We start from the raw sequence: 26,944 nt of genomic DNA, 5'->3' as shown, positions 1-26,944 counted from the left end.
TTCAAATAACATTCATTCCACAAATATTCTCGCATTAATAATTACAAAAATATACACCTTAGTTTATGTACAAGTATTTTTTCCAAGTTCTCACTAGTTGCTTACACAGTAAGTTCTAAACACAATACACTCATTTATAAGATTTCTTTGCTCGCCAGTCCAAGTATTCTTCAAACTCGGCTTCATCGGCACTCGATGAACTCTCCTCCTCTTCCCCACTTCCCTTCGTTGTCACAGATGTCACTTCTTCCTTTTTCTTCTCTAAACTTATCACCCTGGAAATGCAACAAACCCATGATTATGAAATCTTCCATGTACCTTGGAGAATTACAATTTGAAAAAGAGAAAGAAACATAAAGGGTGTTCCAAAATTAATGCACGATTTAAATTGTGTGTATTTTTTGTTTCCTGCAAGGTTGGCAGTGTTCTGCGTGGTCACATGTTGTAGTAAATATGTTACGGTTAGTTAGTATGGAACGCTACATGATGGAGGAGCAAGTGACGATCGTTAAAATTCATTACAAGTTCAGACAATGTTTCGCTGAGACTGTGCGCAAATTATGTGACATATTTGGTAGAGAAACCCTCCCAATGAAACAACTGTGAAAAGACTACTTGAAAAATTTGAACAAACAGGTTCAGTTGGAGACAGCAAAAGAAGAGACCGACCTCGTACTGGCCGTTCAGCCATAAACATTGCCACTGTCAGTGATACTGTGGCAGACTGTCCTGAAACTTCAGTGGGCCGTCGGTCACTGCATCTGGACATTTCAAAAAGCACAATGCAGCGGATGTTAATGAAAGATCTGCATCTGTAGATTTGTGTACACATTTAACTGCAATGGTAATATAATTAAGTCTTGTTTCCATAATAAAAACATTGAAGTTGCTGACAAAGGCAGTTTATTAAGATACAAAAACACTGATGTGTTTGTGTGTGTCTAGATACCCTGCTATGTGTATAAATCTTTCTGTTTGTGTATTGCATCTTTTTAGTTTAGTTCTCCGTCTGAGAAAGACCCTGATACAGGGTTGAAACATTACATGTAAAGTGTTTTTAAATCTTAATAAACTGCCTTGTCAGCGACTTTCGTGTTATTAATGGCAATGTTTACCCTTTCAAATAATGTAATAACTTTGCCAACTAATAAATATTGTCTTTATCTTCTTAAATTAAATCCTGCATTTATTTTGGTACACCCTTCACTTTAACCCTTTCCAGACAGCGACAGGCATAGCTAGGGTTACCAGATCACTACGAGAGAAATGTAGAACATGCTGTCCCAAAATGTAGGACACCAGAGTCAAAATGTAGGACACAAAGAATTCACAATAAATAATACACATTACTAGAACATGTTAGCAAATAATGTAAAATTACACCTTTTGAGTTTAAGGAATAATGAATTTTTAATATCTTAAAAACAAAATTCCAAAACTAAACTGCTAAACAATGCACTTCTTATATGAGTTATCAGTTGTATCTCTCTGAGGAGCCAATTTTTCGTAAAATTGCAGGCTTAGTCATAATGTAATTATAAAACTAACAAAATTCATTGAAATTATACTGAACAAGCACCAACCCCTTCACAGAATCTATAAGAAATTGATTCCCCTCATCAGTCCACTGTGCTGACATTAAAAAAATAATCTTTCATCCTGGAATGGCAAACAAATATTCAGCAATTTTGAGAAATTCTGAATTGCCCTCACAATGCTTATTGATATTAATATAACTCTCCCACTTTTCATCATGTGGCATTTTTTCAAGATTTGAAATATTGTGTTCAATAAACATGTTCAAATTAAATCATTGTTCATAGCACTTTCCATCGTCAAGGACGAGGAAGGCGGCCAGTTTCAGCACCTTCTTTCATTTCTTTCATAAATTTATAAGTAAATAAATTACTCTTTAAACAAATTACGTAAACTTGCACGTTTGATTGACGGACAGTCTAGAGTGCCAAGTCAGCCGACCTACAGCCGCGAGCGCCTCGCTTGCCAATAGCGCAAACAGCGACACGGAGGACTACACTTCAATGGATCACTCTGTAGTACAGGTTGTAAGGGAAAAATTTAAGCAGCAGATAATAGGGTCTCCCATATGGTGCAGTCGTAGCCTTGTAATCAAGGAGTCCCAAGTTTGATTCCCGGTGGAGGCACACAGTGGTTCGGATTCCACTTTAAACTGTAGGCCCAGTCCCGATTAGCCTAACTGTGCATAAAGTGGACTTAAAACACCAAATAAATCAATTAAACCAGCAACTGATGGATTGATTTAGTTTATTTTACTTCGCGTTTTGTGCCTCTTGGCTAATTTGCAAAGATGGAGATGAGTGATGAAATGATGAAATTGATGAATGGACATTCACAAACAACCAAGCCCGAGCGGGATTCGAACCCGGGACCCTTGGCATCGCAGCGCGATGTGCTAACCACTCTGCCACAGGGTCCGGCAAACCAGCAACAGATAAATAATTTCACTGAAACATGCATTTTATTAGTCCTAATTATGTGATGTTCAAAATGTAGGACATTTATGATATGTTTCCAATTCCTCCCGGACGCCGGACATACGGTTAAAATGTAGGACATGTCCGGGAAAAACCGGACGTCTGGTAACCCTAGGCATAGCCCATCGAGCAAATTTTGTATGACGAGTGATGGACATAGCCTGCCCTTCCCTATGCACTCATACTGTAAATGAACGATGGTATATAATCGCACATCGTCTTGTCTGCATGTGTGTTGTAACCACCTCTTTCAAATTCCTACTGCTATACTTTTTCCATTTTACAGAATTTCACTAGTACTGTGGTTTTGCTTCTACTCTTGCAAATAGCAATGAACAATTTATATGAGCAGTTAAAATTCTTTACAAGGGCACCACTTCGAATTTTGCAAATAATCACGACTTCAATCTGAATTATGTTATTTTCATTAATTATTTCTATATTAACTATTCAAATACGTTTTCAGTAACTTTTATCACAATGTTATAATTTCTTTCAATAAATTGTTACAGAAAAAAAATAATGTGAGAAAATATAACATATGTATATGTAGAACAAAGATGTTTTGTAGATATCAGATATATTTGATACATAATAAACAAACTTAGCAACATATTTTCTACAGTTCTCTGAAAAACAGCAAAAAAAAGCCACTCTGTGGAGAAAAACATGATATTCCCACACCCATCAGGTTGAATGCTAGGCTCAGCAAGGGTGTTTATTTGTGAGCCTCTCTTTATTAATTGCATCTAATCATCATTCAATACTACAAGGGTCGTTCATCGTTGACCGGGACATTTGTGCACCAAAAAGTGGTGAATAGCTGATGAACGATAAAACTGCCAGAGAATGTACCTGCATCTTTGTCAGTGTAGTACGCTTGCCCCGATGTAGTTCGTGCACGTGCAGTAGTGTACTAGCAAAAATGACTGTAAGTAGTATGGTATATCTGGGACAGTGGTATACAGTCGAACCTCGATTTTACGTTTTTCAGGGGACCAAGCTGAAAAAACTTAAAATACAGGAAAATGTAAAATCGAGGAAATTTATTAACATTTTACTGTGTTGGGACCATCACGATTGAATGTATAATGCAGGAAAATTTTAAATCCGGGAACGTAAAATTGGGATTCCACTGTATAATCAAATTCCTTGCAGAGACAGTTACTCCAGCTGAAATTTAGAGAAGATTGCAATCACAGTATGGGGAACAATGTCAGAGGGTAAAAGTGTATGAATGATGGAGAACAATAGTTGGTGACAAATGAACCGCATGGACATTGTTGTCTGACTGGGACATTAGGTATTATTCATGTATTATTCATGTATATTTTTTTGGAAAACGGTCAGAATTAATGCCTAGTATTAATGCACATTGACAAAGGGTTCTGCATGTAATGCCATTTATGAGTAACTCTGATACACTTACTATTCATTTTTCCGCGAAAGTTTTTTTCAGCGATCAATTTTGCCACTCGACTGGTGGCTTTGTCAGGCGTGAACCACCAGACGAGTGGCGAAATCGATCGCTGAAAAAAACTTTTGCTGAAAAATGAATAGTAAGTGTATCAGAGTTAATTACCTATCTCCGCGTAACCGCCAAAGTGACATCTTTAGATGCAATACTATTTGTGAGATCAAGAATATTGTGTCAATATGTAATTTTTCAGTAAGACAATGCCCGGACCCACGCAAGTCAATTTGACAGCAACTCTCGCCAAAATACACTGGAAGGTTTTACTCCATGCCCTTACACTCCGGACTTAGTTTGTATATTTAACTCAGCCCACACAAGCATCCACTTCATACCAGAGGAAGAAAAGAACAGCAGACTAAACTACCTGGATCTCGCCGCAGAAAAAATGACAAATTCAAGACCAATGTGTACAGAAAACCCAACTCAGGATTGCAATACATCCACAAACTTTCCGGTCAGTCTGCACAACAGAAAAACAACATTTGGATCAACATCTTCCAGAGGGCCATCAACCTTACCTCGGAACCCGAAGACTTACAAACTGAATTCAATCATATCATCTCCCTTGGCATCAGCAACGGATACAGCCGACAAGAACTCCTCCACCTCCTGGACACTACCAAAAGAAGAAAAATTAACCAACCATGCCCCCTGAAATAAAAGACGAAAGAAAAATGGATGGGCCTCACTCGACATCCTGGTCTAACCAAGGAAATTCAAAAAGTTCTAACCAGGCACAATTTCAAGATAGCAGACGAACCCCCTCCTTCCATAGCCTCCCACCTAACCCATTTCAAACAATATTCCACCGACCCCAACGCAAGAAGTGGCATATACATGATCACCTGCACGTGTGGAGGTAAATACGTAGGTATGACGAAGGGCCAGCTCGATGATAGGCTCAAGGAGCATGATGCTGACCACCAACATGGGAGGAGAAGAACAGGCCTTTCCTGCCACCTCATAGACGAAAACCATAACGTAGACTCAGCCAAAATAGTCATGTAAGCAAAATCCACATTCGAAAGGTTTTCAAACGAAACTTATGCAATAGTGACCACGCCTGCCGACCTCAACACTAACCCCAGGTCCATCAATAAAACTGGGCTTCCCGCTATCAGGAATGTGTGCACCCATCCAACCTACTCCTCCCCCCCCACGACAAGAAACCAAGCACAAACGTGAAGCGTTCGCAAAAAAGCCCGACTGCACTTGCGAACAGGCACCCCTTCACGAAAGAAGATGACAAGAGCAGGAACCGCCGCTTGCAGTGCCAAAACCCTGTTGCATGGTAAAAGAAGGAAGCAATACGCCCGCACGGGGACGGCAGAAAGTTAAAGGACTGCATCAACTAGCGCCACCACGAGCACAAGCAGAAGAGGAAGGAACCACGCTGCCTGCAGAAAGACAGTACATGCCTGACGAAGCCACCAGACGGTTGGCGAAATCGATCTCGAAACAAATTTGCGCAGAAAAATGAAAAGTAAGTTTATCAGAGTTAATTACCTATCTCCGCGTAACCGCCAAACAGATATCTTTAGATACAAAATAAAAGTCCCAGTCAACCTTGAACGATGGCTTGTGTTCTGAAGATCTAATAATTTATGAATAAATCGCTTGTTTTGAATTACTCAATTGTTCAACTTTCTTGTATGCTTTTTATTTATCAGATCAGGTATATTCCTAGATATTCAAATTTGACTGAAGATTACAACACATGCAAGAAGTCTAGTGCATATATACATATAAATATTTTATAAATATATCACCTTGTCCAGTTTCTCATTTGTTCATCTATTTCGTCAATCTGTCTCTCCGCTGTTGCCTCTTCTTGGTCTTCTTCTATTATCTGTGCTGAGACTGTTGTTTCTTCCTTAATCACACGCTGAAATTTCTCCCATTCTTCTTCAACAGGATCCTTGTACTCTACATTCCGTGCCTGAAAACAAGAATGAACGAATGAATAATTTAGTTTACCTTGCATTCCTGCCACTTTTGGCTAATTGCAAAGATAAGGATGAATGGTGATTAGATTAAATAGATGAAGGGACAATTGCAAACACACATGGACAACACAAACCACAAGCTCCACAGAGGATTATCCTGGTTGCAGATTCAGATGCCAGAGCCTCATGAATCTGCTAAATGCAGTCCAGAGTGTACGGCGTGGAAGAGAGGTTGACATTTGGGTCTCTACAAAAAGGGTAATCCCTTACACCCCTGAAAATATGAAATGAAAATGTACTTCTCCTTGCATTTCACAACTTGTTTAAAATCTTACTTATGATCTGACACACACAGAGATGTACGTTATGCACATTTAACCAAAAAAATGCACTCAACCAGGAATCAAACCTGGGTATCTCGCATAGTATGCCATTACTTTATCACCTGAGCTACAGAGTAGCCTGGCTTTGACTGAATTTTACTTCTGCCGTTTTATCTGTATGGAATTGTCTCTGTCAGTTATGCCGCAATGAACAAACTTTTATTTTTACCTATCAACCAATAACAATTTTTTATTGGGCACAAATAGCACTTTAGTGCAAGCTTATACATTAGTGACAAATTGAATACAGTTAAGTGCAGAAAAACATTGAAAACCCTTATTCACCTTAATATTTCAAATCCCTGACTACTGTCATGAATATGTGAGTGAGTGTGTATGTGTGTTTTGTTGTCTGCTCGTGAGTATAGGTTAGACTTTCATTCCCGTATGTATTTTTTTTCTTATCCTTTTTTTGTAATTTTTCTTTTAAATTTTATATTTCTCTTTCTTTATTTTCAATATTTACCTTTCTATGTAATGGTTTACCCTTTTGGAGCCCAAGGCCATTTTCACATGTAATCCCCTTGATGCCAGAGCAGATTATGAGCAAAATGCAGAGTTTCAATTAAATGAGTGTAGATCGGAGGCTAATTGCCCTAGAGACATGAGTGATATACCGTTGTATGCGGAATGAACCAGAGATTCAGACTATATAAAATTTATGCAAATTCGGTGTATATGTGGTGGGGGAGGGGGAGAACACTCAAAATTCCAAAATTTCGGAAAAAATGGGGATTCCCCCCACCCTACCCCCAAGAAAAAAGTACATGACAGTGTCGACATTCAAATCGAAATTATCGCTGACATGTAAGGAACACAAAAATATTTTCATTATTATCGTATGACCAATGTACCGTGAGTTGTACCCCCAAAAGGAATGGTCAGCACGCCACTGATTCAAGCTTCAAAATGCAGCGGTACCTTGAAATGACTAGCTCAGAGGCTAATTGCCCTAGAGAGATGAATGATATACCGTTGTACGCGGAATGAATCACAGATTCAGACGATATAAAATGTATGCACATTCGGCATATATATACAGGGGGGAAGAGGGAATCGCCCAATTTTTTTTATTTTTTTTAAATGGGGTTCCCCCCTGCCCACTCCCCGAAAAAAAGGACATGAAAAGGTCAACATGCACATAGAAATTATCGCTTGCATGTAAAGCAAAGATGATGATAAAGTCTTGGGAAGTCACATTTCACTCAAAAAATCTTTGGCACTTGGGCACAAAACGAGTCTCACGTACGCACAATCTTCCAGGAGGAAAAGCTAGAACGGAGTGACAAAAGCATGCCAATTCTTGCAGCTACTTCCAAATTCTATTTTTAGACAATGCAGGGTAACCTTTGTAGCCATTTGTGAAACACTGTGCTCAAGAACAAAGGCTTTTCTTCAGCATGCCTCGAGCTTACATTATTACGATGCAGTTTCAACAACCCCTCTTCCCCTCCCCCCAACTCGCCCTTGCTCCCACATGGAAAACATTCCTTTTGACCTCGGGTACCGATATACAAACTTCCTTTCAATGCAGTTTCCAGGGGTGAGGGAAACGCATTGCCTTAGAACAACAAAGCCGGCCTTCCTTTGTCGGCAAAATTTTTCACTTGAAAAAAGATGCAAAAAATAAGTTGCCTTTTTCCCGCCATTTTCATGAAAAGAAAAAGCGTGCAACAATCATTGTGTTAAATATATGTGTTAACAACAATATGAAAAAAGAAAATCGAAATTCTAGCCAAAAATAGCAAAGTTATAACGTAAATACTACGACCTTGACAAAGCATCTCGATCGAGACGATCGGGAATGTATTCTAATTTTCATATGATCAAATTTTGATGTAAACATGGTTACCCATCAACTCAAATGCATATAACATTTGCTAGGTGTCCAAGCCGAAGTCTTGTCACGTTTCACTTTGGTAAGCACATGGGGGAACACTGCAACAAGTTGACTCTGGCTCTATCCGAAAGGTCCAAAAAGTAGGCTTGAAGTATGGTCTTGTTGGAAGTGACATCACCTAGTGCAGTTCGAAAGAGACAATTAAACGAACAATTGAGTCTTCAGCATGCAGGGGCTCAAGAATGCACGCTTGTGTAGTTTCCTCGTGTGCTCATTATTCACTTGTTTGAAATCATGGAAGTCGACAGTCAGCCAGATGTTTGTTTCTTGTAGTTCTTCTATTGTATGGAAATAATGTAAATGGAAATAACAAGAACTTCTTAAAATGCTATGTGATTTCTATGGTGAAAAACAAGCATTTCTAACGAGAGAAAAATGATATGTTCTTAGTTTTACCTACTGACCGTATTTGGTGCTGCAGTGCACTGCACCCTCAAAGTGTGTTCGCTTCAAGTATGGTCTTGCACCTTTTGGCCTCTGATGGATACATCTAAGTTCACGGACAGTAAAGAAAAAGAATGGCTTTCTCCATACAGGGCAATTCAAATTGTCATTGTTGACCAACATGTTATCAAGAACAGATCTGCCTTTCAAACATGGCACCTCCTTGCTTCTGTATATTTTGCTATTGTGGTAAGTGGTAAACAGGTAAATGTTATTATAATGCCACAATATACGTAAGCACACTTTAGAACAAATAATTTCTATGTATGTGTGTGCAAACAAATTCGAGGAGGCTATATTTTAAGAGATTCCCCAATGTTCTTGCCCCACACAGATAAACTGGATCTATTCTCGATAAGAAGCCATAAACAATTTGCTTACCTAGGAGAAGCTAGACAAAACCTTGGCTTGGAAAACTACCAAATGTGCAATGCGCTTTAGTTAAGGGGTTATGTACAAACAATTTTGCCGGCAAGTGGTGTGCTTCCAGCAGCTACACGCGTCACATTCTAGCATCACAATAACCATTTGAAGGCTCTGTACAAAATGATGCAAATGAAATTTGGAATTCTGAAAGATAAGAAGAGATTCTTTTGAAAAATGGCACACAAAGTGAAATATTTACACATGTATTAGTTTATTTAGTGTTATATTAATTTCTGCGGCCTCCGTGGTGGAGTGGTTAGCACAGCACGCTACAATGCCAGATGTTCTAGGTTCGACTGGGTGTGGGTGTTATTTGTGAGTGTCCCTTCATCAATTTAATCAGCCATTCTCACCTTCGCAATTAGTCAAAAGTGGCAGAAAAGCGAAGTAAAATAAACCCAATCAATTAATTTCTGCAGCTACTTTGTTCTTTAAGGTTTCAAACGCTTCCACTTAGAATAGTTTTGCTGTAAGCTACGAGGGGTTTTGCTCCAGCTCAAGCTAGGACTGAATAAAAAAAATCACAAAATTCAAAAAGTGTGTTTCCACAAACCAAGAACATGCCCTATAACTTGACAAGTTTAAAAACAAAATGCTGCAAATAGCTGTTGCGCAGCTCTCACCACACTCCATTCTCCGCAGCGACGTTAGTTCGCAGTGTTGCAACCTGGATGGAGCGGAATGGTCTGAGGATTTTCAACGAAATTTGTATTCGCTTTTTCCTGGGCTGTTTTCTACCTGTCGGAGTACAGAACTTCAGCTCACCTTTCGCCGACTCTTTTCCTTCTTTTAAAACTTGAACTCCCCGATGGCGCAGTGGTAGCGTCATCACTTTGTAATCAAAGGGTTCTGGGTTTGATTCCCAGTGTAGGCACATAGTGGTTCAGATCCCACTTTAAACTAGTCCCAATTAGCCTTACTGCTCATAAAGTGGACTTAAAACACCAAATAAATCAACAGAAGTCACGTGCCTTGTTAAAAGGACCGAAATGGATGAAATGTTAAACACAATATTACTTAATTGAATGCTAAATGAATGCACACGCGGACAATGTAAGCATGTTTTTCACGTGTGCAAATATAAACAATTATGAAGTTTTGTAGTTACTGAACAAAAACTTTCATCCAAATGATAATATGCAAACGATTTCGAAACAGTGCCACAGTCAGGACCGTATCCAGGGGAGGTGCCATGGGGGCCATGCCCTTCCCCCTCGAGCCATGATTTTTTAAAATGTGAACCTATAAAAAGCTACAATAACAACATCGACAAATTTTCAAACTTGTAAAAATTTGAATTTACTTCTTGGATAAATTAATGTGTTTGTTGTGTAGAGAGGCAGTCTCCAGAAGTCTACAGTGTGAGATATTGGGTAGTTTTAGTTTTAGAACCATTGATGCAAGGTTGCTAGCACTGGCAGCGATTGGAGGGGAATGCGGCACGGTTCCTCTCACAATTTCCACTCTTGCCTAGTCTACCTAGATCCGGTGGAGGCACATAGTGGTTCGGATCCCACTTTCAACTGTAGGTCCAGTCCCAATTAGTATATCTGTGCATAAAAGTGAACGTAACACAAAAACTCCAACTCTAACTTGTCTACTAAGAAAAAGTAAGTTGTCCTTGCTCCCCAGTTTTGGCACCCAATTGCCGTTACTGGTTCCAGGTGAAAATATATCTGTCCCTTTCTTTTCCGGTTAACCATAGATTGCTACAATCCTTCATAGCGGGCTAAGGATTAAATCCCACTTAGAATCCTTTATTGCAATAATAATTACTAATGCGTATAATAATATATTCTTTGTAGCTGATCAGTGGTGATTCATTAATTCTTAGTTTTGGACTTTTAACAACTGTGTTAATTTTAAAAATACCAATAAAATACCAACGTTACTCACACTCCATATAGACACCGTCCCCAAACACATCATGTGTTCAGGGACTGAAGTATGATTTAGTAGATTACACACTACAGGAAGACGGAAGCAGAATCAGCCACTGAAACATTGGTATTTTTAAATTAACACAGTGGTTAAAAGTCCAAAACTAAGAATGAGCGTATAATTTAATTTACAAATATATCATTTTCTAAACATAGAATTATCGTGGCTGTTCAATGGTTATGGTATAAGAAAATAAAGGAAATTTGAAAACATATTTAATATACGAAACTCAGAACTATCCGAATACTTCTGGCCAGTATCGGCGATTGGGTGCCAAAACTGGGGAAGGGGAGGGGGCAAGGACAGTTATTTTCTCTTGGTAGACAAGCACTAAGAGGCCATAGTACGGGAGCAAAAGTAGCAAATATTTGGGGGCAATGCCCCTCAGGTCCTCCCAAATAGCCGCCACTGCCACACAGGGATCTGGCTCCTCACTCAAAAAAATCCTGGGTACGGGCCTGGCCACAGCTATAAAGTTTTTGCCCTTCTGCAATATATCAGCATTTTCTTCAATGGTCTGAAAGGTGGATCTTCTTGTAACAGCATGATCAGTAAAGGTAGACTAACCCATTTCTTACCATTGTCTTATTTAAAGGACAGCAGAGGGTGACAATTTTTATTATGTTCATAGCAAATTTTCAAGAAATGTATAAAGTGCATGAGGAATTACATGCTTTGAACTTTCTGCCAATATATTTTTTAAAAATTTTTCTAAAATATTATTTGTAAGAGATAATCATTATTAAATTGTAAGATTGTTTATTAACTTAACTTGCATTTACATTATTGCATTCAAATTTATTAACTTTGGTCAATTTTCATAACAATACACACATCAAAGAATCACTATTCACAATATGTATGACCATATTCAATAATTTTTCATAAATTACTTATAAAGATGAAATAAAAACAGGTATCCTATAAACAGGACAGTGGTAAGAAGGAAAGGGGGGGGACAGGTGGATATTTATTCAAATATATGAATTTTCATTTAATTTATCATACATATGTTTATACCTCTTTATACATATTTAAATGTGTGTTGTGTGCATTTGTTTATGTATCTATATGCCATATTTCCTTCAATCATTTTATTTTTATTCCTCCTAAAATCTACGAAAAACATGTATTATCTGAAAAGTGTTATGGTCCCCGTGATTAAATCTCTCCTAGATGATATAATTAGTGATGAAGTTACTGTGATGAAAATGTTGAAATAATGTAACAGTTCTGGGGAGAACAGGCTGTTTTAAAAACTTGTAATAAAATTTAAAGCAAAAAAATTGCAGGATGTACTATTATGCACATAAATGACAGATGTGTGTAATATCTGCCAAGAAAAAAGGTAGGTAAGAAATGGGTTAAGTAAATCCTTGGTTACACTGCAGTTTTCAGTAGCTCCTTATAAAGTTAAGTGTCATGTCCTCCTGCACTCCTGGGAAGAATCCCGTTGAACCAAATGATGTCTACGTTAGCTGTGCTTGGCCATAAGCACTGCACACATATCTGCTGTCATGTGTCATTGTGCATCAAGCATGGTGTCTACTTAAGTGTAAATTAGATCAGCTTCACTACATGAGTTCTGGTATCAAAGCCAGCCTCACTCCCACATGCCGAGGTGGGAGATCATCTAACCAGTTATGGGGTGATGTGTGGTCAGCACGACGAACCCACAGTCATTGTTGTAGGTTTCCATTAGCAGGTTATGCTACTCATACGTAGCTCCCCAAATCCCTCATGATGGTGGCTGGCCACCGGTCCCATACACAGGCCGAAAACGCAGGAAAAAAGTTGTTACGCTTCCCTCAAGAGATTCGAAACTGCATGTGTCCCACAGCTGAATCCCAAAGCATGATGCCTTAGACCACAAGGCCACAGTGTGGGACATCAAACCAGCATGAAACATTCATAATGGTTTGGGATAAGATTCACTGTCAGAACTGCAAAGCCCAGTTTGGGATTGTCAAGTTGAATGGAGACAAAACCTTGGAAGATGAATACAAGTTTCACACAATTTCGATTTTGATTTGATTTGAATTTAAAGTTTTGGGTGCATCAGCACAAAGGCTATTTTGCACCCGTCACATTATACGGGGTCCAGCCCCTTATCGTTACACATAACAACTCTAACGTTGCATAACTAAAATCATAAAATATCAAAATATTAAAATCTTCTGACTTTCGTTAAAAGCTGTGGCTGTAAAGGAGCACTCAGCACAAATAATGACAAAACACAGAACAACACAAACAAAATTATACTGGCCATGGGACCAGTCGCCAGAGCCTCGTTAGTCTGCAGTCCAAGGTGTACTACGGGGAAGTGAGGTTGACTATTGGGTGCACTACGTGGAAGGAGCACCCCTTACACCCATCACACACAATTTCGAATTTTAATATTCTACTGATGCACAGTTGATACACAGACAACCACTGCATGACAGCAATAAACTGGCCATTTCTTCATAAGTACACTTGATATGCTTAATTTCTCACATGTATATATATATACACAACACACACAGATGATTAGAAAGGCAAAAAAAGAGAATTTCACATTTATAATGAATCATTCACAACAAAAGAAGTGAAAATGAGCTTGTAAACAAGCCTATATAGACAGAACAAAATCAGCTCTTTAGACAGAAAGCATTGCACACTTTTTAAAAGACAGGTACAAACCTTAGCGTCCAACTTGGGATCGTCAAAGAAACCTTCCGGTAAGACTTCTGGGTTTTCGTTCTTGTCTTTTTTAGACTCAGCCTCAACTCTCTCGGGTATTAGTCCATTGACGGGAGTTACTGGAATAACAAATAAATGCAAACCAATGCATCAACAAGGACGTAAACATTTCACTGTCTTCCTGATGCTACCATCAGTATTGAAAGTGAGCATATTGATCATGAACAGGCAATAGATTTACATGTAGTAAAAATGTGCTAAATACGAGGGTTGCTCAGAAAGTAATGCTCCACATTTGTTTTCTCATTCCAAAATGAAGAGAGCAGTGTGCAAATGGAAGGGTAGCAACATTCAAGTTTAATGCCCACATGTGTGTAAGACAGATAGTGCCGTGGCAGTGGTCCATGAAAATGGTGTCTGTGAGTGACACATATTACAAACAACGAGCTGCAATTGAATCCTTAGTAACGGAGAAAGTAAGTGTGGGAAACATTCATAAAAGATTGTGGGCTGTGTATGGAAGTTCTAAGGTCGACAGGAGCACCATTGGACACTAAGTGCAGAGGGTTCAGGCTTCATGAAGTGGAGAAATGGAGCTGCACGATTGGCCAAAGTCTGGGCATCCTGGCACAGCTACCAGCCCACACATGTTGCAGTGTGCAGATGACATTATTTGTGCAGACTGGTGCATCACAAGTTGTCAATTGGCCATACAGGTTTCTGTCAGTAATGGAAATGCAATGGAAATTATTGACGCCTTAGAGTATTCAAAGGTACGCACAACATGGGTTCCTTGAAGTCTCACAACCGAGGACAAGCTTCTGAACCCAGGAGACAATTGCCAAATTTGGTTGGACTGTGTCCCCCCCCCCCTATAGTCTTGATCTGGCACCGTCAGATGCCCTGCAAACAAGTTTTGAACATGCCACAAGTGTGATTCGTGCAGTGAGAACATGCCTATGTGAACAGAACACGAGCTGGTACAAGGAAGGAATTCCTTCGTGCTAGCATAAGGCCGTAGACGTTGATGGAGATTATGTAGGAAAATAACATGTGCTGTGCAATAACAAATAACATATACTGTGAGTAAAAAAGGTAAAGTGCTCCCCTGTGCTTAGCACCATGCCATGAAGGCATATAGGGGGTAACGCCCCACACTTCCTTGATCCGGTCGCGAGTGGGGGTGATGTGATCAGCATCATGCCCCTGACCACCTTTACCCCCCAGAGTTTCCCCCACGTACCCATGTTATTCGACACGGGGTGGGTGCTGGGGCTGATTTCAAACGTTAGAAAAGTTCCCGGATTTGAACCGGCCAGGGATCGAACCCGGGACCTTTAGCATGGTAGTCAGATGCGTTGCCGACTGAGCCACCGTGGCCACACATATACTGTGAGTGATTTACATAAATTTTGAATAAATACGAGGGTTGGGGCAAAAGTCATTGCAACTATTTTCTTTCTTGCAGATACCAGCCCGGTTGGAAAATGTGACATATACAGATGAAAGAACGAGGGGGGAACTACATGTGGGGACAGTTAAAACACGCGAACATTGTGCCTCACATAGTTATTACGATAGTGTACAGGACAATACTGGTTTGATCGTGCAAAACAATTACATACCTGTTCTACAGTTGACAGAACAAAACTGGGGCTAGAGGCCCTCAAAGTAGTCACCTGCCATGTGCACCACACGCTGCCAACGATGTTTGAGACTCGGAATACCATCTGCGTCACCATTGGCCACACCATGGGTTAATCGGGGTCATCTGTTGTTGCACAGCTTTGGCAATGTCCTCCAGTGTCGCAAACCGCCTTCCACATAGTGGTTCCTTAACCTTGTGTATGAGATAAAAGTTGCAGGGTGAAAAGTCAGGTGCTCCAATTCTTCCCATCCCCAGCGTTGCAGTTGCCACCGTACACACACTGCTTTATGTGGTCTAGCGTCGTCGTGCAGAATGATGCACTGTCCAGAAGGTCCGGACGTTTCTCCCAAACGCCACGTCGTACCTGTCGCACAAGGAAGTTCCTGTAGTACTCTTCTGTCACTGTTCTGCCATGTGGAACGAAGTGGCACACAATGACACCCGTTTTGTTCTGTCAACTGTAGAACAGGTATGTAATTGTTTTGCACGATCAAACCAGTATTGTCCTGAACACTATCGTAATAACTATGTGAGGCACAATGTTCGCGTGTTTTAACTGTCCCCACATGTAGTTCCCCCCTCGTTCTTTCATCTGTATATGTCGCATTTTCCAACCGGGCTGGTATCTGCAAGAAAGAAAATAGTTGCAATGACTTTTGCCCCAACCCTCGTAGTTTCAGAGAAAAAATTCTGAAGCAAACCTCGTATGTAAATACATGTTTAGTTATTTTCACCAAAATATTTAAGTATAGACTTAAAATTGTAAAATTTTACCTTTTAAATAATATAAGACACTACATAAGCTATATAAAATATAGTCTCGGCATTGTAACTATTACCGTGACTGTCTTGAAGAGAAACCAGAAGCGAATCCCGTACGTGTGCCTCAAAATCGATATCGAACACACAACTAGTAGTGAGGGTGGGGTTAGCAATGGGCTGGTCGACGGGACTCTCTTCCAATGTTGCCAAAATAACGTTTGTAACAACCAGGAGCTCATGCTTGAGCCCTCACTCTCTACTGTTGACAACAATTGTAAATAAACAGGAATTTCAATTGCTTACAATAGAAAAAGCAAACAGTTGGGAGATGTAAAATTGAAAGAAAAAGAACATTATTGTTCGGATGACACAAAACTTGTAATTAATGAAAATGGATGATATAAAAAACATTGCTTCGGACTGTCAGATATTCGCAAGAAATTCACTCAACTCTTTCGGTCACATGGGGACATGTAGTTATTGTGCGAATATGGAGCACATGTTGCAAAATTTTCTGAAATAAAAAAAATAAAAACTGAATTTTTTGAATCTACATGCCATGATGTGCAAAGATAATACAAAATATAACTGATTTCAGCTTCACACATAAATGTATTTACATATACATCTGTTCCCTGATCATAAATGAACATTCTGACTAAGAGAAAGATGCCATTATTTTAATCCTTACGCATTTCTTTCCCAGATCATACAGTGACATGTTAAATAATATAATTTATAAGGAACAGGATAGATTAACCCCTACTTTATAATTATCAAATAACAATCACCAAATGAAAAAAGTGTCGAAGCACATAACATACACTCTAATAGAAAAAAAAATCAAGTAAGGACATGTCATTATGCAGTTCTCTCATGACCTAAACATTGATAATGGACAAGTCCACCACATTTGCCTTCCGCTACTTGAGAAAGCAAAACAAATTGGTGACAGACAACAGAGCAGATGATCCAGCAACAGCAAACCTGCATCTTGCACTGAAATTTCTACATATTATATCTCCTGTGTGTGACGAACAGTAAAGCATATTTCTACGACGAGGCGCATTTAAAAAATAAGGGCCGATTATTTATAAAAAGTGACTGTCAACAGTGATCGGATCATGCAATAACATCAATTGGTGACCCAGCAATCATATTTTTGCTAGTCAGCTGTTGGTCATCCTGCGAGTTAGAGCATGGCTGCGTGATTACAAAATCCAGCCAGTTGAGAAGTACGGTGCATGATTCGATTCTTAACGCAAGAGGTCATAATGCTGCCAAAATTCACCAAAATGGTGAAGGGTATGGTCCGAGTGTAACGAGTGAAGAAGTACGGCAATGCTGTGCGTTCACACCCACCAAGACGAAAAAGTTCAAGCAAGCAAACTCCATCTGTAAAAGCCATGAAAAGTCATGGCAGCTGTCTTGTGGAACCAACAAGGTGTTATTTTAGTGAATTTCCTGGAGTTGGGGAATACAGTAACAACACAGGCATGCTGTGGAACACTATCAAAACTAAGACGTGCCTTACAATACCGAGGATTCGGAATTTGGCACTCAGGTACTGTTCTTATCCGTGACAAAGATAGATCGCACACTGTTGTCCTCACTCTAGATGATTCAAATATTCGGATGAGAACGTTTTAATCACTCTTCGAATAGTCCGGACTTTGCACCTTAAAAAGTAGCTTACAAGCTGAGGCGTTGAAAACAGAAGTTTGGATTGACTGAATATGCAGGCAGCGAACTTCTAAGCAGAAGGTATAAAAAAGCTTGTTTCACGTTACCAGAAGTGCTTGGAAAATAACGGTGACTGTGTTGAAAAATGAAGTGGGTGTGTACGTGTTTGTAACCACTAATGCAGTGTTGCTACACTTCTTTCCTTGGTTGATACAATCAATCAGCCCTTTCTTTTGAAATGTGCATCATACATGTCTAAAATTAATGATTAACTTTCAATTAAGCTAGTGGGTGGCATCTGGAGACAGAGATGGCCATTGCTCTGCCTCTGAATGTCTCACAAACGAGTTTCATTCTCACTTCATCAGAAATATTCATTATCAACCATTGCTCAACTATTATGAGTGATGCGTTACCAGCTGACAGCATTCCAGCATCAGTTTAAAATAAATGCAACATTAAAACAGTTACGTACTTCTCCTAAGTAATAACTTACCTATAGACCCTGGAATTGATGTGAGCACATCACTGCCATCGTCCTCATCCGAGCTTGCATATTCTGTGACGAGTATAGATGATGATGCCTTCTTGATCTTCTGTAGAACTGGTTCCAAGTCATTCTTCTTTAAAGATGCACCTTCTTTGTCAAAGAAATTTGAAGGCAAATCATTTGTTGAATTTTTCAAAATGCCTGAAAAAAAAGAAAGAAGATAATTTTAGGTATAAATAACAGGAAGCACTGGCTCTATCTAACAAGTACAATAGTTTGGCCTCCCCGATGGCATAGTAGTAAGGTAATCACCATGCAACCAAGAGTCCCAGGTTCGATATCCTGTGGAGGCACATGGTGGTTCGGATTCCACTTTAAACTTTAGGTCCAGTCGAGATTAGCCTCTCTGTGCATATAATGGACTCAAACAACAATTCAATTCAGTACAGTACAAAAGTCGTGCAACTGTTGGGATACTGGATGTGACTCAACTCTTGCTACCCAACTAACAAGGACATCGGAACTTATTCAAGAATGGGGGGGGGGCAGGTTTTCCAATTTACCAACAGATTTTTACAATCTCTTTTCCCCTTATATATATATATAATTATTAATACATATTATATTGTCATTTATTTTTATTAGCTATTCATTAGGTATGCATTTCTGACAAACCACGATAAATACATTACCCACTATTCGAAGGTCTGTTGATTTTTTAATGTTGTTTATTTTAGCAAAACGGGGAGATGAGGGGAGGATAAATAAATCTCTCCCTGCGCAGGTGTCAAGAAAGTGTCCATGTTGATCATACATTTTCGTAGCAAGGTAGGCTGTAGAGGAAGAAATTTCATCCAATCCACCCTTAAGAAATCTTACTTCTTTTTGCCATGCCGATATCCGTGGCATAGTGGTTATCGTAGTATGCTACGAAGGCTGTGGTCCCGGGTTCGAATCCCGGCCTGGGTATGGGTGTTATTTGTGAATGTCATTTAATCAATTTCATCGTGCCATTACTCATTCTCATCTTCGCGATTAGCCAAAAGTGGCAGAAAAGCTAAGTAAAATAAACTAAATAAATCAATTATTTTTATCACAAAGTGTGTGAAGACCTCAACTGTCCTATTAAAGAAAACCGAAAAATGTAGGCAAATATTGTGTGTGGTAGTGTTATAAAAAATTAATAAAATGACAAAAATTTGATTCGAAGTTAACATTAGGGAAAAGTCTTACAGTACCGACCGGCTAACAGTTCTCACTTCCACTGATAGATTTCAGGGTACTACAGTGACACATGGAGGGATCCTGTAGTCATACCTCACATAGTTTGCGTGCAATGTCCTTTGTTCACTACTGTACGGACGCGATAAGAAGCGGCGTGCAATCAGAACGCAGAACGGCAGAACGTGACCAAATTCTGTCTCCTCGTTGGTTGCCATGTGGCTGGGGGGTTTCTACGTTGCCACGTTCGCACAAACACACGGACAGGCTAGTCAGCTGTTGGCAAGCTCGGGGAAAAAAGCGTCACGCGAAATAAAGCACGTATGTATCAGTATGCTAATATATATTATTTCCGTCGTAAAGTGATAATTTAACGAATCATACATTCTGGCAAGCATGAAACATTTTATCTTCCTGCTCTACACAGCAACCGAAAACCTTCACTGAAAGAACCTTTGTTGAGTTTTTATTATGGTACATTGCAAGCATCAGCTACCGGCATCTTTTTACTTATGTTGTATCGTATCACAATTACCAACAAAAGAAAATGCGTCTTCTGCTATGAACAACACTGTGGCAAATCGTTCTCCTTTGATTTCATGCTGCCTCTCTTTGCCTTCTTTGTCACGCCGCGATTGTTGAAGCTTCAGAACTTACAAATGAAATGTATTTCTTGAAAATTAGGGCAAATTACGTATAAACAAATTACGTACAACTTCGTTTCGTTAACACGTTTTTAAATTATATTTTGAGGAACCTACAAAAATTCACCTCTAAAACAGAATTTTACAGAACTGAGTTACTGTATTACGGAGAAGAATTTATCAAGAACAAATCATTGTGTGTGAATTGATTGATTGAGTTGGTGTTTTAAAGTCCACTTTATGGACACTACGGCTAATCTGGGATGAACCTACAGTTGGAAGTGGGATCCGAACCACTATGTGCCTTCGACAGGGTATCAAACCCAGGACTACTTGATTACAAGGCGACAACACAAGTGAGATAATTTGGAAAGCTATATGAGAATACAGGCTCTGGCAATACAGAGTTCAATAAATTACAACGAAACGCTTGGCAATTGCTCGATTTCCTTAACATTAATGATACATTTGGTACATGTGTTATTAATGCTTTGAGCTACCTGTATGTAAACACATAAAAAATGAATGAAAGAACACAAGTAGTAGTTAAAGAATCAGTTGTTTTTGCTTACCGGCTACCATTGCAGTGGCGCTATCCCAAGATCATCTTCATTGTTGGTTGGTAAAGGAACATCTTCATCTGAGCTACTACTGTCACTGCTGTCTTCCCGCCCAAGTGAAATTACAAAATCCTCCATTTGCTGCTCTTCAACTCCCTCCTTTTCCCATGCTTCGGAAATAATCTTCCTTGTGTGTTCTATAGCCGAACGTCACCAATCTGCTGTCACATCCCCGATAGCCTGTTCTTTCAATTGCAAAATTTTAGACGGTGTAAAAGGTGGCAAAGTGTGCTACCAGCCCTTTGACCTGTGCCCAAATACGTTCGATTGCATTGTACATACAATGATAAAGCGGGAGACGGACCACCGTATGTCCCGCTTCTTCTGCAAGCTTGTCTATTCGATATATGGGGAACTGGGGTTTGTGTAACATAAGGAGCTGCAGTAGTTCAGCCTTCCTCATGTTTCTGTGGGCTCGCGAAAATCCTGAAGTAGGTCAATCCGGCAACAGCGCGTCGCTACCAGAGTGGGTGGTTCCACACCGCTTGCTAGCGCGTCTCGACAATAGTTAGGGAACTGCCAGGCATTGAATAAGTTTCACGATATTTTGAGTGAGAAAAGTTATCTTTATGACACAATTGGTCCTTTCTAAGGTAAGTCAATCATGTGTTTTGCAATGCCTGTGAAAGGTACATGTGTTAGGTTAATGTTTATGGTAAAAGTTATGTAATATATTCTCTACATAAGTGTGCCATCACCTGCAAGGTAACAACAAGTGTGTTGTCCAGTACCGACCACCCCATCGTCGTCCAGTACCGACCAATATTAACTGTAGAAGACAATGTGGTCTAATTTGTAGATAGTCGTCAGATCCTTTTTTTTATCATTACAGAGGAAAATAGGAAATTGGGCGGAAGCAGTTATGAAGGCGGCTGTAAATGAAGGAATTCCTAAAATTCGCATATGATTTGGAACAGCATCTAAAGCTACTTCATCAATTTAATTATTGCATATCACAGTATTACAAAATATAGTTATTAGAATTGGGCAAACATTACTAATGTAAATGGTTTCGTGTTTTATTGATTTTAATAATTGTTTTGTATTTCACTGTCGTCCATATTTGGTGGTCGGTACTGGATGACATTCTTCAGTTTGTCGAAAATAATACACTTTTATTTTTCTCAATATGCAGCTATTTATAAGTAAATATAATATATTTTTTTTGGCAAAGGAATTCTGGAAGAATAGAAAATTGCTTTGAAATTCAGTTCTTTCACTTTAACAAAAGTTATAATCAAAATATTTAAGGTGGTCGGTACTGCAAGACTTTCCCCTATACACAGGGGCTCAATCTATGGGGTAGATTTTCGTAACAAACATTTATAGGAGTGACACTGTCGTGTTTTTCCACAAATGGAAATGCTGAGCACATAAAGATTTTAATACTACGTATATGCCTAAATTGACGAAAATATGCACTCAAAAATCGGTCGTCGTCGCCGTGAATGTACCATGATAACGATCTAAAAATATGAAATTAATCGCTATCAAACTCGGTGTATTTTCAACTATCTCTGGTAGAAGCTCCTCTGCAGTCCTCAATTGAGGACAGGAGAAATATATTTTTTCTGTTATGTTGGGAAGAGGATGCCGTAAAGTTGTTATTCCGCCACCGAGAGAAAACAGCACCGATATGATCAAGACGATACTTGTCAGTCTCTCGTTTTGTCTGGTCTCTTTGTCTTTCTCGGTCTTCTGTCCACTTGTAAATAAATGCCTATCTTGTACTGGGTCTCGTCTTGAAGTGTAAATACCCATTCTGTTTGCTTCTAGATTTTTACAGAGGCCTGTCTCGTTCTTACTCTCCTTTCGACAAGGTGGATCTAGTCTCGTGTTATCGTAGATGGAAAAGAGATTTAAAATTAAGCTGTCCTCTGACCCCTCATCTCAAAATCCTTTCCCACCGAGGTACACTGGGTTTATTGTTTCACACCGACCTTGCCTGTACGTAAAAAAACCTGGTAGATTCAATGGAAACCTGGAGATGTGGCTGCAATTCTAATCTACATGTCAATCTTTGTGTCACATACTTCTTGATGATAGCAAAAACTTGAGGCTACGTTGATCCAACTAGCGCAAAAATATTTTTTTCCATTTTTTTTTTCAAAACCAGAGATAAGTTTGAAAAAAAAATATAGTCTCATTTTTAGCATGTGACACAGGGGGGGGGAATACTACAGTGCCCCCCCCTCCTAGTTCCGACATCCATGCCAACTAATTTTCTCTGCACTTTTCCACAACTCTGTTGTTTCAACATAGCGGCAGTACAGAAAGTACAATAGGTCTCGACCACGGAACTGGATTAAGGTATGTGATTCATGCCGAAGAAGAAATTCATTGTCATATGCAAGAGGGTATGTGTCAAGGTGGTTGATTTAAATTGGGTGATTTTTTAAAAATATATATCACTGATTTGAATCCATTTAAATAAATAATTTATAAAATAATGTAAATAATTAATAAATAAAGTCAATCAAGACACAATTCCCTGACATTTCCCTGACTTTTCTTGACCCCTCGAATTCCCTGACTTTTCCCGGTTTTCCAGGTCTGTCGCCAACCTGCTATATTCTTATGGAGGTGATGTGATGAGCACCATGCTCCAGCCACCTTCACACCCATCACCTCACCCAGATATCCATTGATTTGAGGCTGGGTGAGCCACAGAGCTGCTTTATGCGAGGACAAGATTAGAAAAACTCATATCTTAGATTACCCACCCCAGGAATCAAATCCAGGCCCCCCGTGTTGCAGTCAGATGCACTACTGACTAAACCACAGCAGCTCACTGTGTGTGTACTAAGATATAAAAGTTAGCACTTACCTTTGAGTTTCTTAGCTGAAGTCCCCACTTCTCTCTCACTCTTCCTCTTAATACTTGAAGGGGGAGTAGGCGGTCTCTGAGATGCTTGTCTTATGGCACTGTCACTTTTCTGACTTTTAACCAACAACAGATTCTCCTTGTGTTTTTTGCTATTAAGATGAACTGTCCACACTGCTTCCGTCCGAACTACTGAATTACACACTATACACATAAGTTGATTGTCACTGGTGTATGTAAGCAAAATTAAGGAACAAACAAGTAGACATATCATTTTTTCATTTATTAATTTATCCATACACAACCAACATCCACAAAATTTTTCACATAACTTGAATTCCTTGTCATTTTGGTATTAAATACAGCCCTATAGACCCCTAAAAATGATCACAGTCACAATGAAAAATTCTGGACAAACCAATGTACAGACAAAAAAAGTATTATTACTACGGTATCACTACAATGAGGAACCAGGTCTAAGAGGATTGCTTGTGGCTACTGTACATGAGCGTGCCCACTTTACTTTACCACTTGACCGAAATAAAGGAGAAAAAATAGAAACATAGTCAGCACTCTTCAGAAATGGAGACATACTGCATCATCATTACCATGGAGGGTGATCAGTCAGTCTCATGGCATCTGAATTTTCAAATTCAATTCTATTTCGAGTTCGCTTATGGATAGAACAATACATTTTTTTTTAAAATAACGATTGCAGTATGTGTATAGAGTCTGCGATATATTAGAACGTGTAGTGTAGTTCTTTATGCTACTACCGGTGGAGCCTTCTTTAGGAAGGCCACTACGTTGCAAGAATTAATTACTTTTAATCCAATCTTGTATTAATTAATAAATTATATGTTTTGAGGTCAGATTTCAAAATGTGTTGCTTTATCTTAGTTGGAGTCATGACTTTCTTGGACCGTATTTGCCCCCTCCCCCCCCCCCCCAAAGGCTGGCTCCTGAATTATTTTAATTTTCTTTTCCAACCTGATTATTACCATTATTTGCAGTTAACAAACCATGAAGATATTTTACACCACATATCATTATCAATCTAACAATTATTCTATTTGTTTTGCTACTCTTCTGACGCACATTTATGCTGAGGGTGGTTACTTTACATTAGGGATGTTACATGTAAAGTAGGTCTCAATCCATTTCACCTGACAGACACAATGCAAAATCAGAACTTGGGCAGACTACATCCTGTTTGTACACCCAACAGCAAAAGAAACCGTTGGCAAATTGTCCACCACCATTTTCATTCGGTCTGAATTACACAATGTGATGACAATGAATTGAAATAAAGACGTCAATAAGCAGAGAACAATGCCTGCTTCGAACCAACATAGTTTCATTCCTTAAAACAAAACAGGATGTAGAATAAAAGGTAAAAGTATGGTATAGTGAAAACACATTTCACTCTTTTATTTCCTAATTATTTACATTTGTACTTACCTGTTATGCATAGCGGAACATTTTTGAACGTGGGATTTTGCTTTTTTTCACACTAAAAGTATTTACTGTTCGTTGCCAATTCGCACTTCGTTACACACAATATGGCGGACAAATCTTGACTCATGTTGTCTATTGTCAGCTGAAATGTAGTGTTTCCAAACATATTAACCGAAAAATGCCACACAAACTATTCACAGAAGGTTTTTAAGCGATAATTGATCCACAAACCATTCACGGAAGGTTAGGTTAGGCAAACAGAAAATTAAATTGAAAAAAAAAAAAAAAACTGCTCACACGTCATCTTGTAAAACTACCTCGTGGTTGCTACACTAACAGGGGGTTACATAATCGAACGCACAGAACATTTGATTCACGTAGTCGACGGTAATGGTGGTACGAGCTATCGTGCGTCGGAGATACATTAATGTTGAAAAATACATGATTTACCGGCCGAATAAGTTGAACGAAGGGAGTAAACACTTCCACGAGCCTCCAAAAGTCTACAGAAACTCAGTTCCATAAGTAGTTTCTCATGTAAATTTGAAGAAATGTGTTTTCAGTATACCATACTGTTACCGAATAAAAAGGTAATGAAAATAGATGTGGACAATTTGATTACCATTATCTTTGCCGTTGACTGTACACAGCATCGGACAACAAAGTATGTGTAAACTAGATAATGTGGCCCTACTCATTTATACTCTTGTTTACTTTCAGAAATGCTATGAAATGAAAATAGATTCAGCACGTGAATCACGATAAGTCTCTCATCTCTGTAACCTCACCAACAGCCAATGGTCAGTAGCAGTATTATATTTTCTCTGTCTGGTAAACACATACACAAGGGGGTAGCATGCATCACTATACCTGGCTGCAAGCTGGGGAGCCAATTGCCCAAAGCTACCTCTCTGCAAGGCAGTATTCACACTGTCTACACATACAGCGTTAACATTTTCCTGACAGATAAGCCAAGAAAGATAAAAGTTATTCTTTGTAATGTAATCACAAACCTAATCTGTCGAAAATAATGGGTAATTATGCGATATTGCCCGAACACCTCTCGTTCGTTAATTTTAGTATTGATACTTACCTATTCTGCATTGCAGAAGACTCTTTAAGATGAAGTTATGTCTTTTCCATGAAATAGTCTCAACTTTTCATATTACGAGTCATTATTTGTTTTCCTTGTTCCGCTTGGGTAACTGACAATAAGGCATGCACTCGTCATGAACCATCGCACGTCCTGCTTGTGTTTTGTCGATTTGGAATGGGTATGCAGTGTTTCAACCTTCTTCACCGAAAAATACCTACTTTCATGTTCATTATGTCATCGAAAAAACAATTTCCCCGGCTTCAGAAACTCCTCAAGAACGCAATTCCGTAAGTACTTTCTCGTCTTTTCTCCTGAAAATTTTAAGAAATCCGTCTCCGGCTTATACTATCGTTACCGAAACGTTCCGCAATGCAGAACAGTACGTCAGCAATGTAAAAACATGCGAAATAAATCATGGATAGGTGTTTCCGGTATAGTAAAGTAGTACCTTCAAGAAATCCGTTCGGGCCATATCGCATATTTACCAAATGGTAAACTAATGTACATTAACGAAAAGAAAGGAGGACATGCGATGATCTCAAGTAAAATAAAAATGGAGCATTAAAACAGTGAAAAATTATCATACTGAACAGAATGTCGGAAACGTGTTACAATTTCGGTGACTAGAAATATTTAGAAAGGATATTTGGCTAACGGAGACTCTATCCTCTTGCTGCCTTGCTTCAACTTGTTTATCTTTTCATGCATAAGTCGTCGCAAATCACTTTGCGAAACCAACTTCTTTCGACCACCTTCCACGTTCGCCATGTTTGTTTTGTTTATGTC

General features: G+C 39.1%; 1 protein-coding gene across 2 annotated transcripts; it reads right to left on the bottom strand.

Moving 5' to 3' along the window:
* LOC145990179 (zinc finger protein 830) lies at nucleotides 1-26,944 on the bottom strand. Of its 2 annotated transcripts, none has more exons than XM_083126140.1 (6): nucleotides 26,805-26,944; nucleotides 23,608-23,840; nucleotides 18,302-18,496; nucleotides 13,713-13,831; nucleotides 5,760-5,929; nucleotides 1-275 (listed from the first exon to the last, which is right to left on the bottom strand). In XM_083126140.1, exons 1-6 carry the CDS (start codon nucleotides 26,924-26,926, stop codon nucleotides 131-133), a joined length of 984 nt encoding a protein of 327 aa, XP_082982266.1. In that variant the 5' UTR covers nucleotides 26,927-26,944; the 3' UTR covers nucleotides 1-130. The 2 variants fall into 2 exon arrangements, 1 of the variants encoding a protein (XP_082982266.1); XR_014441999.1 differs by lacking the exon at nucleotides 1-275 and adding an exon at nucleotides 9,045-9,233 and having other exon boundaries at nucleotides 5,796-5,929.

The sequence above is a fragment of the Lepisma saccharinum genome, chromosome 1 (genome assembly GCF_977018435.1).
Source record: "Lepisma saccharinum chromosome 1, izLepSacc3.1, whole genome shotgun sequence".
In the NCBI taxonomy this organism is placed as follows: Eukaryota; Metazoa; Arthropoda; class Insecta; order Zygentoma; family Lepismatidae; genus Lepisma; species Lepisma saccharinum.
This window is presented reverse-complemented; position numbering and strand designations above follow the sequence as displayed.

Excerpts from the sequence above, each read along its gene's own strand:
- LOC145990179 (XM_083126140.1), bottom strand. The coding sequence starts at position 26,926 with ATGGCGAACGTGGAAGGTGGTCGAAAGAAGTTGGTTTCGCAAAGTGAT. Across the intron at positions 23,841-26,804 it reads ATAGAGTCTCCGTTAGCCAA|ATACACCAGTGACAATCAAC; the intron begins ATATCCTTTCTA and ends AATTTTGCTTAC. Across the intron at positions 13,832-18,301 it reads ATCAATTCCAGGGTCTATAG|TAACTCCCGTCAATGGACTA; the intron begins GTAAGTTATTAC and ends TTGTTATTCCAG.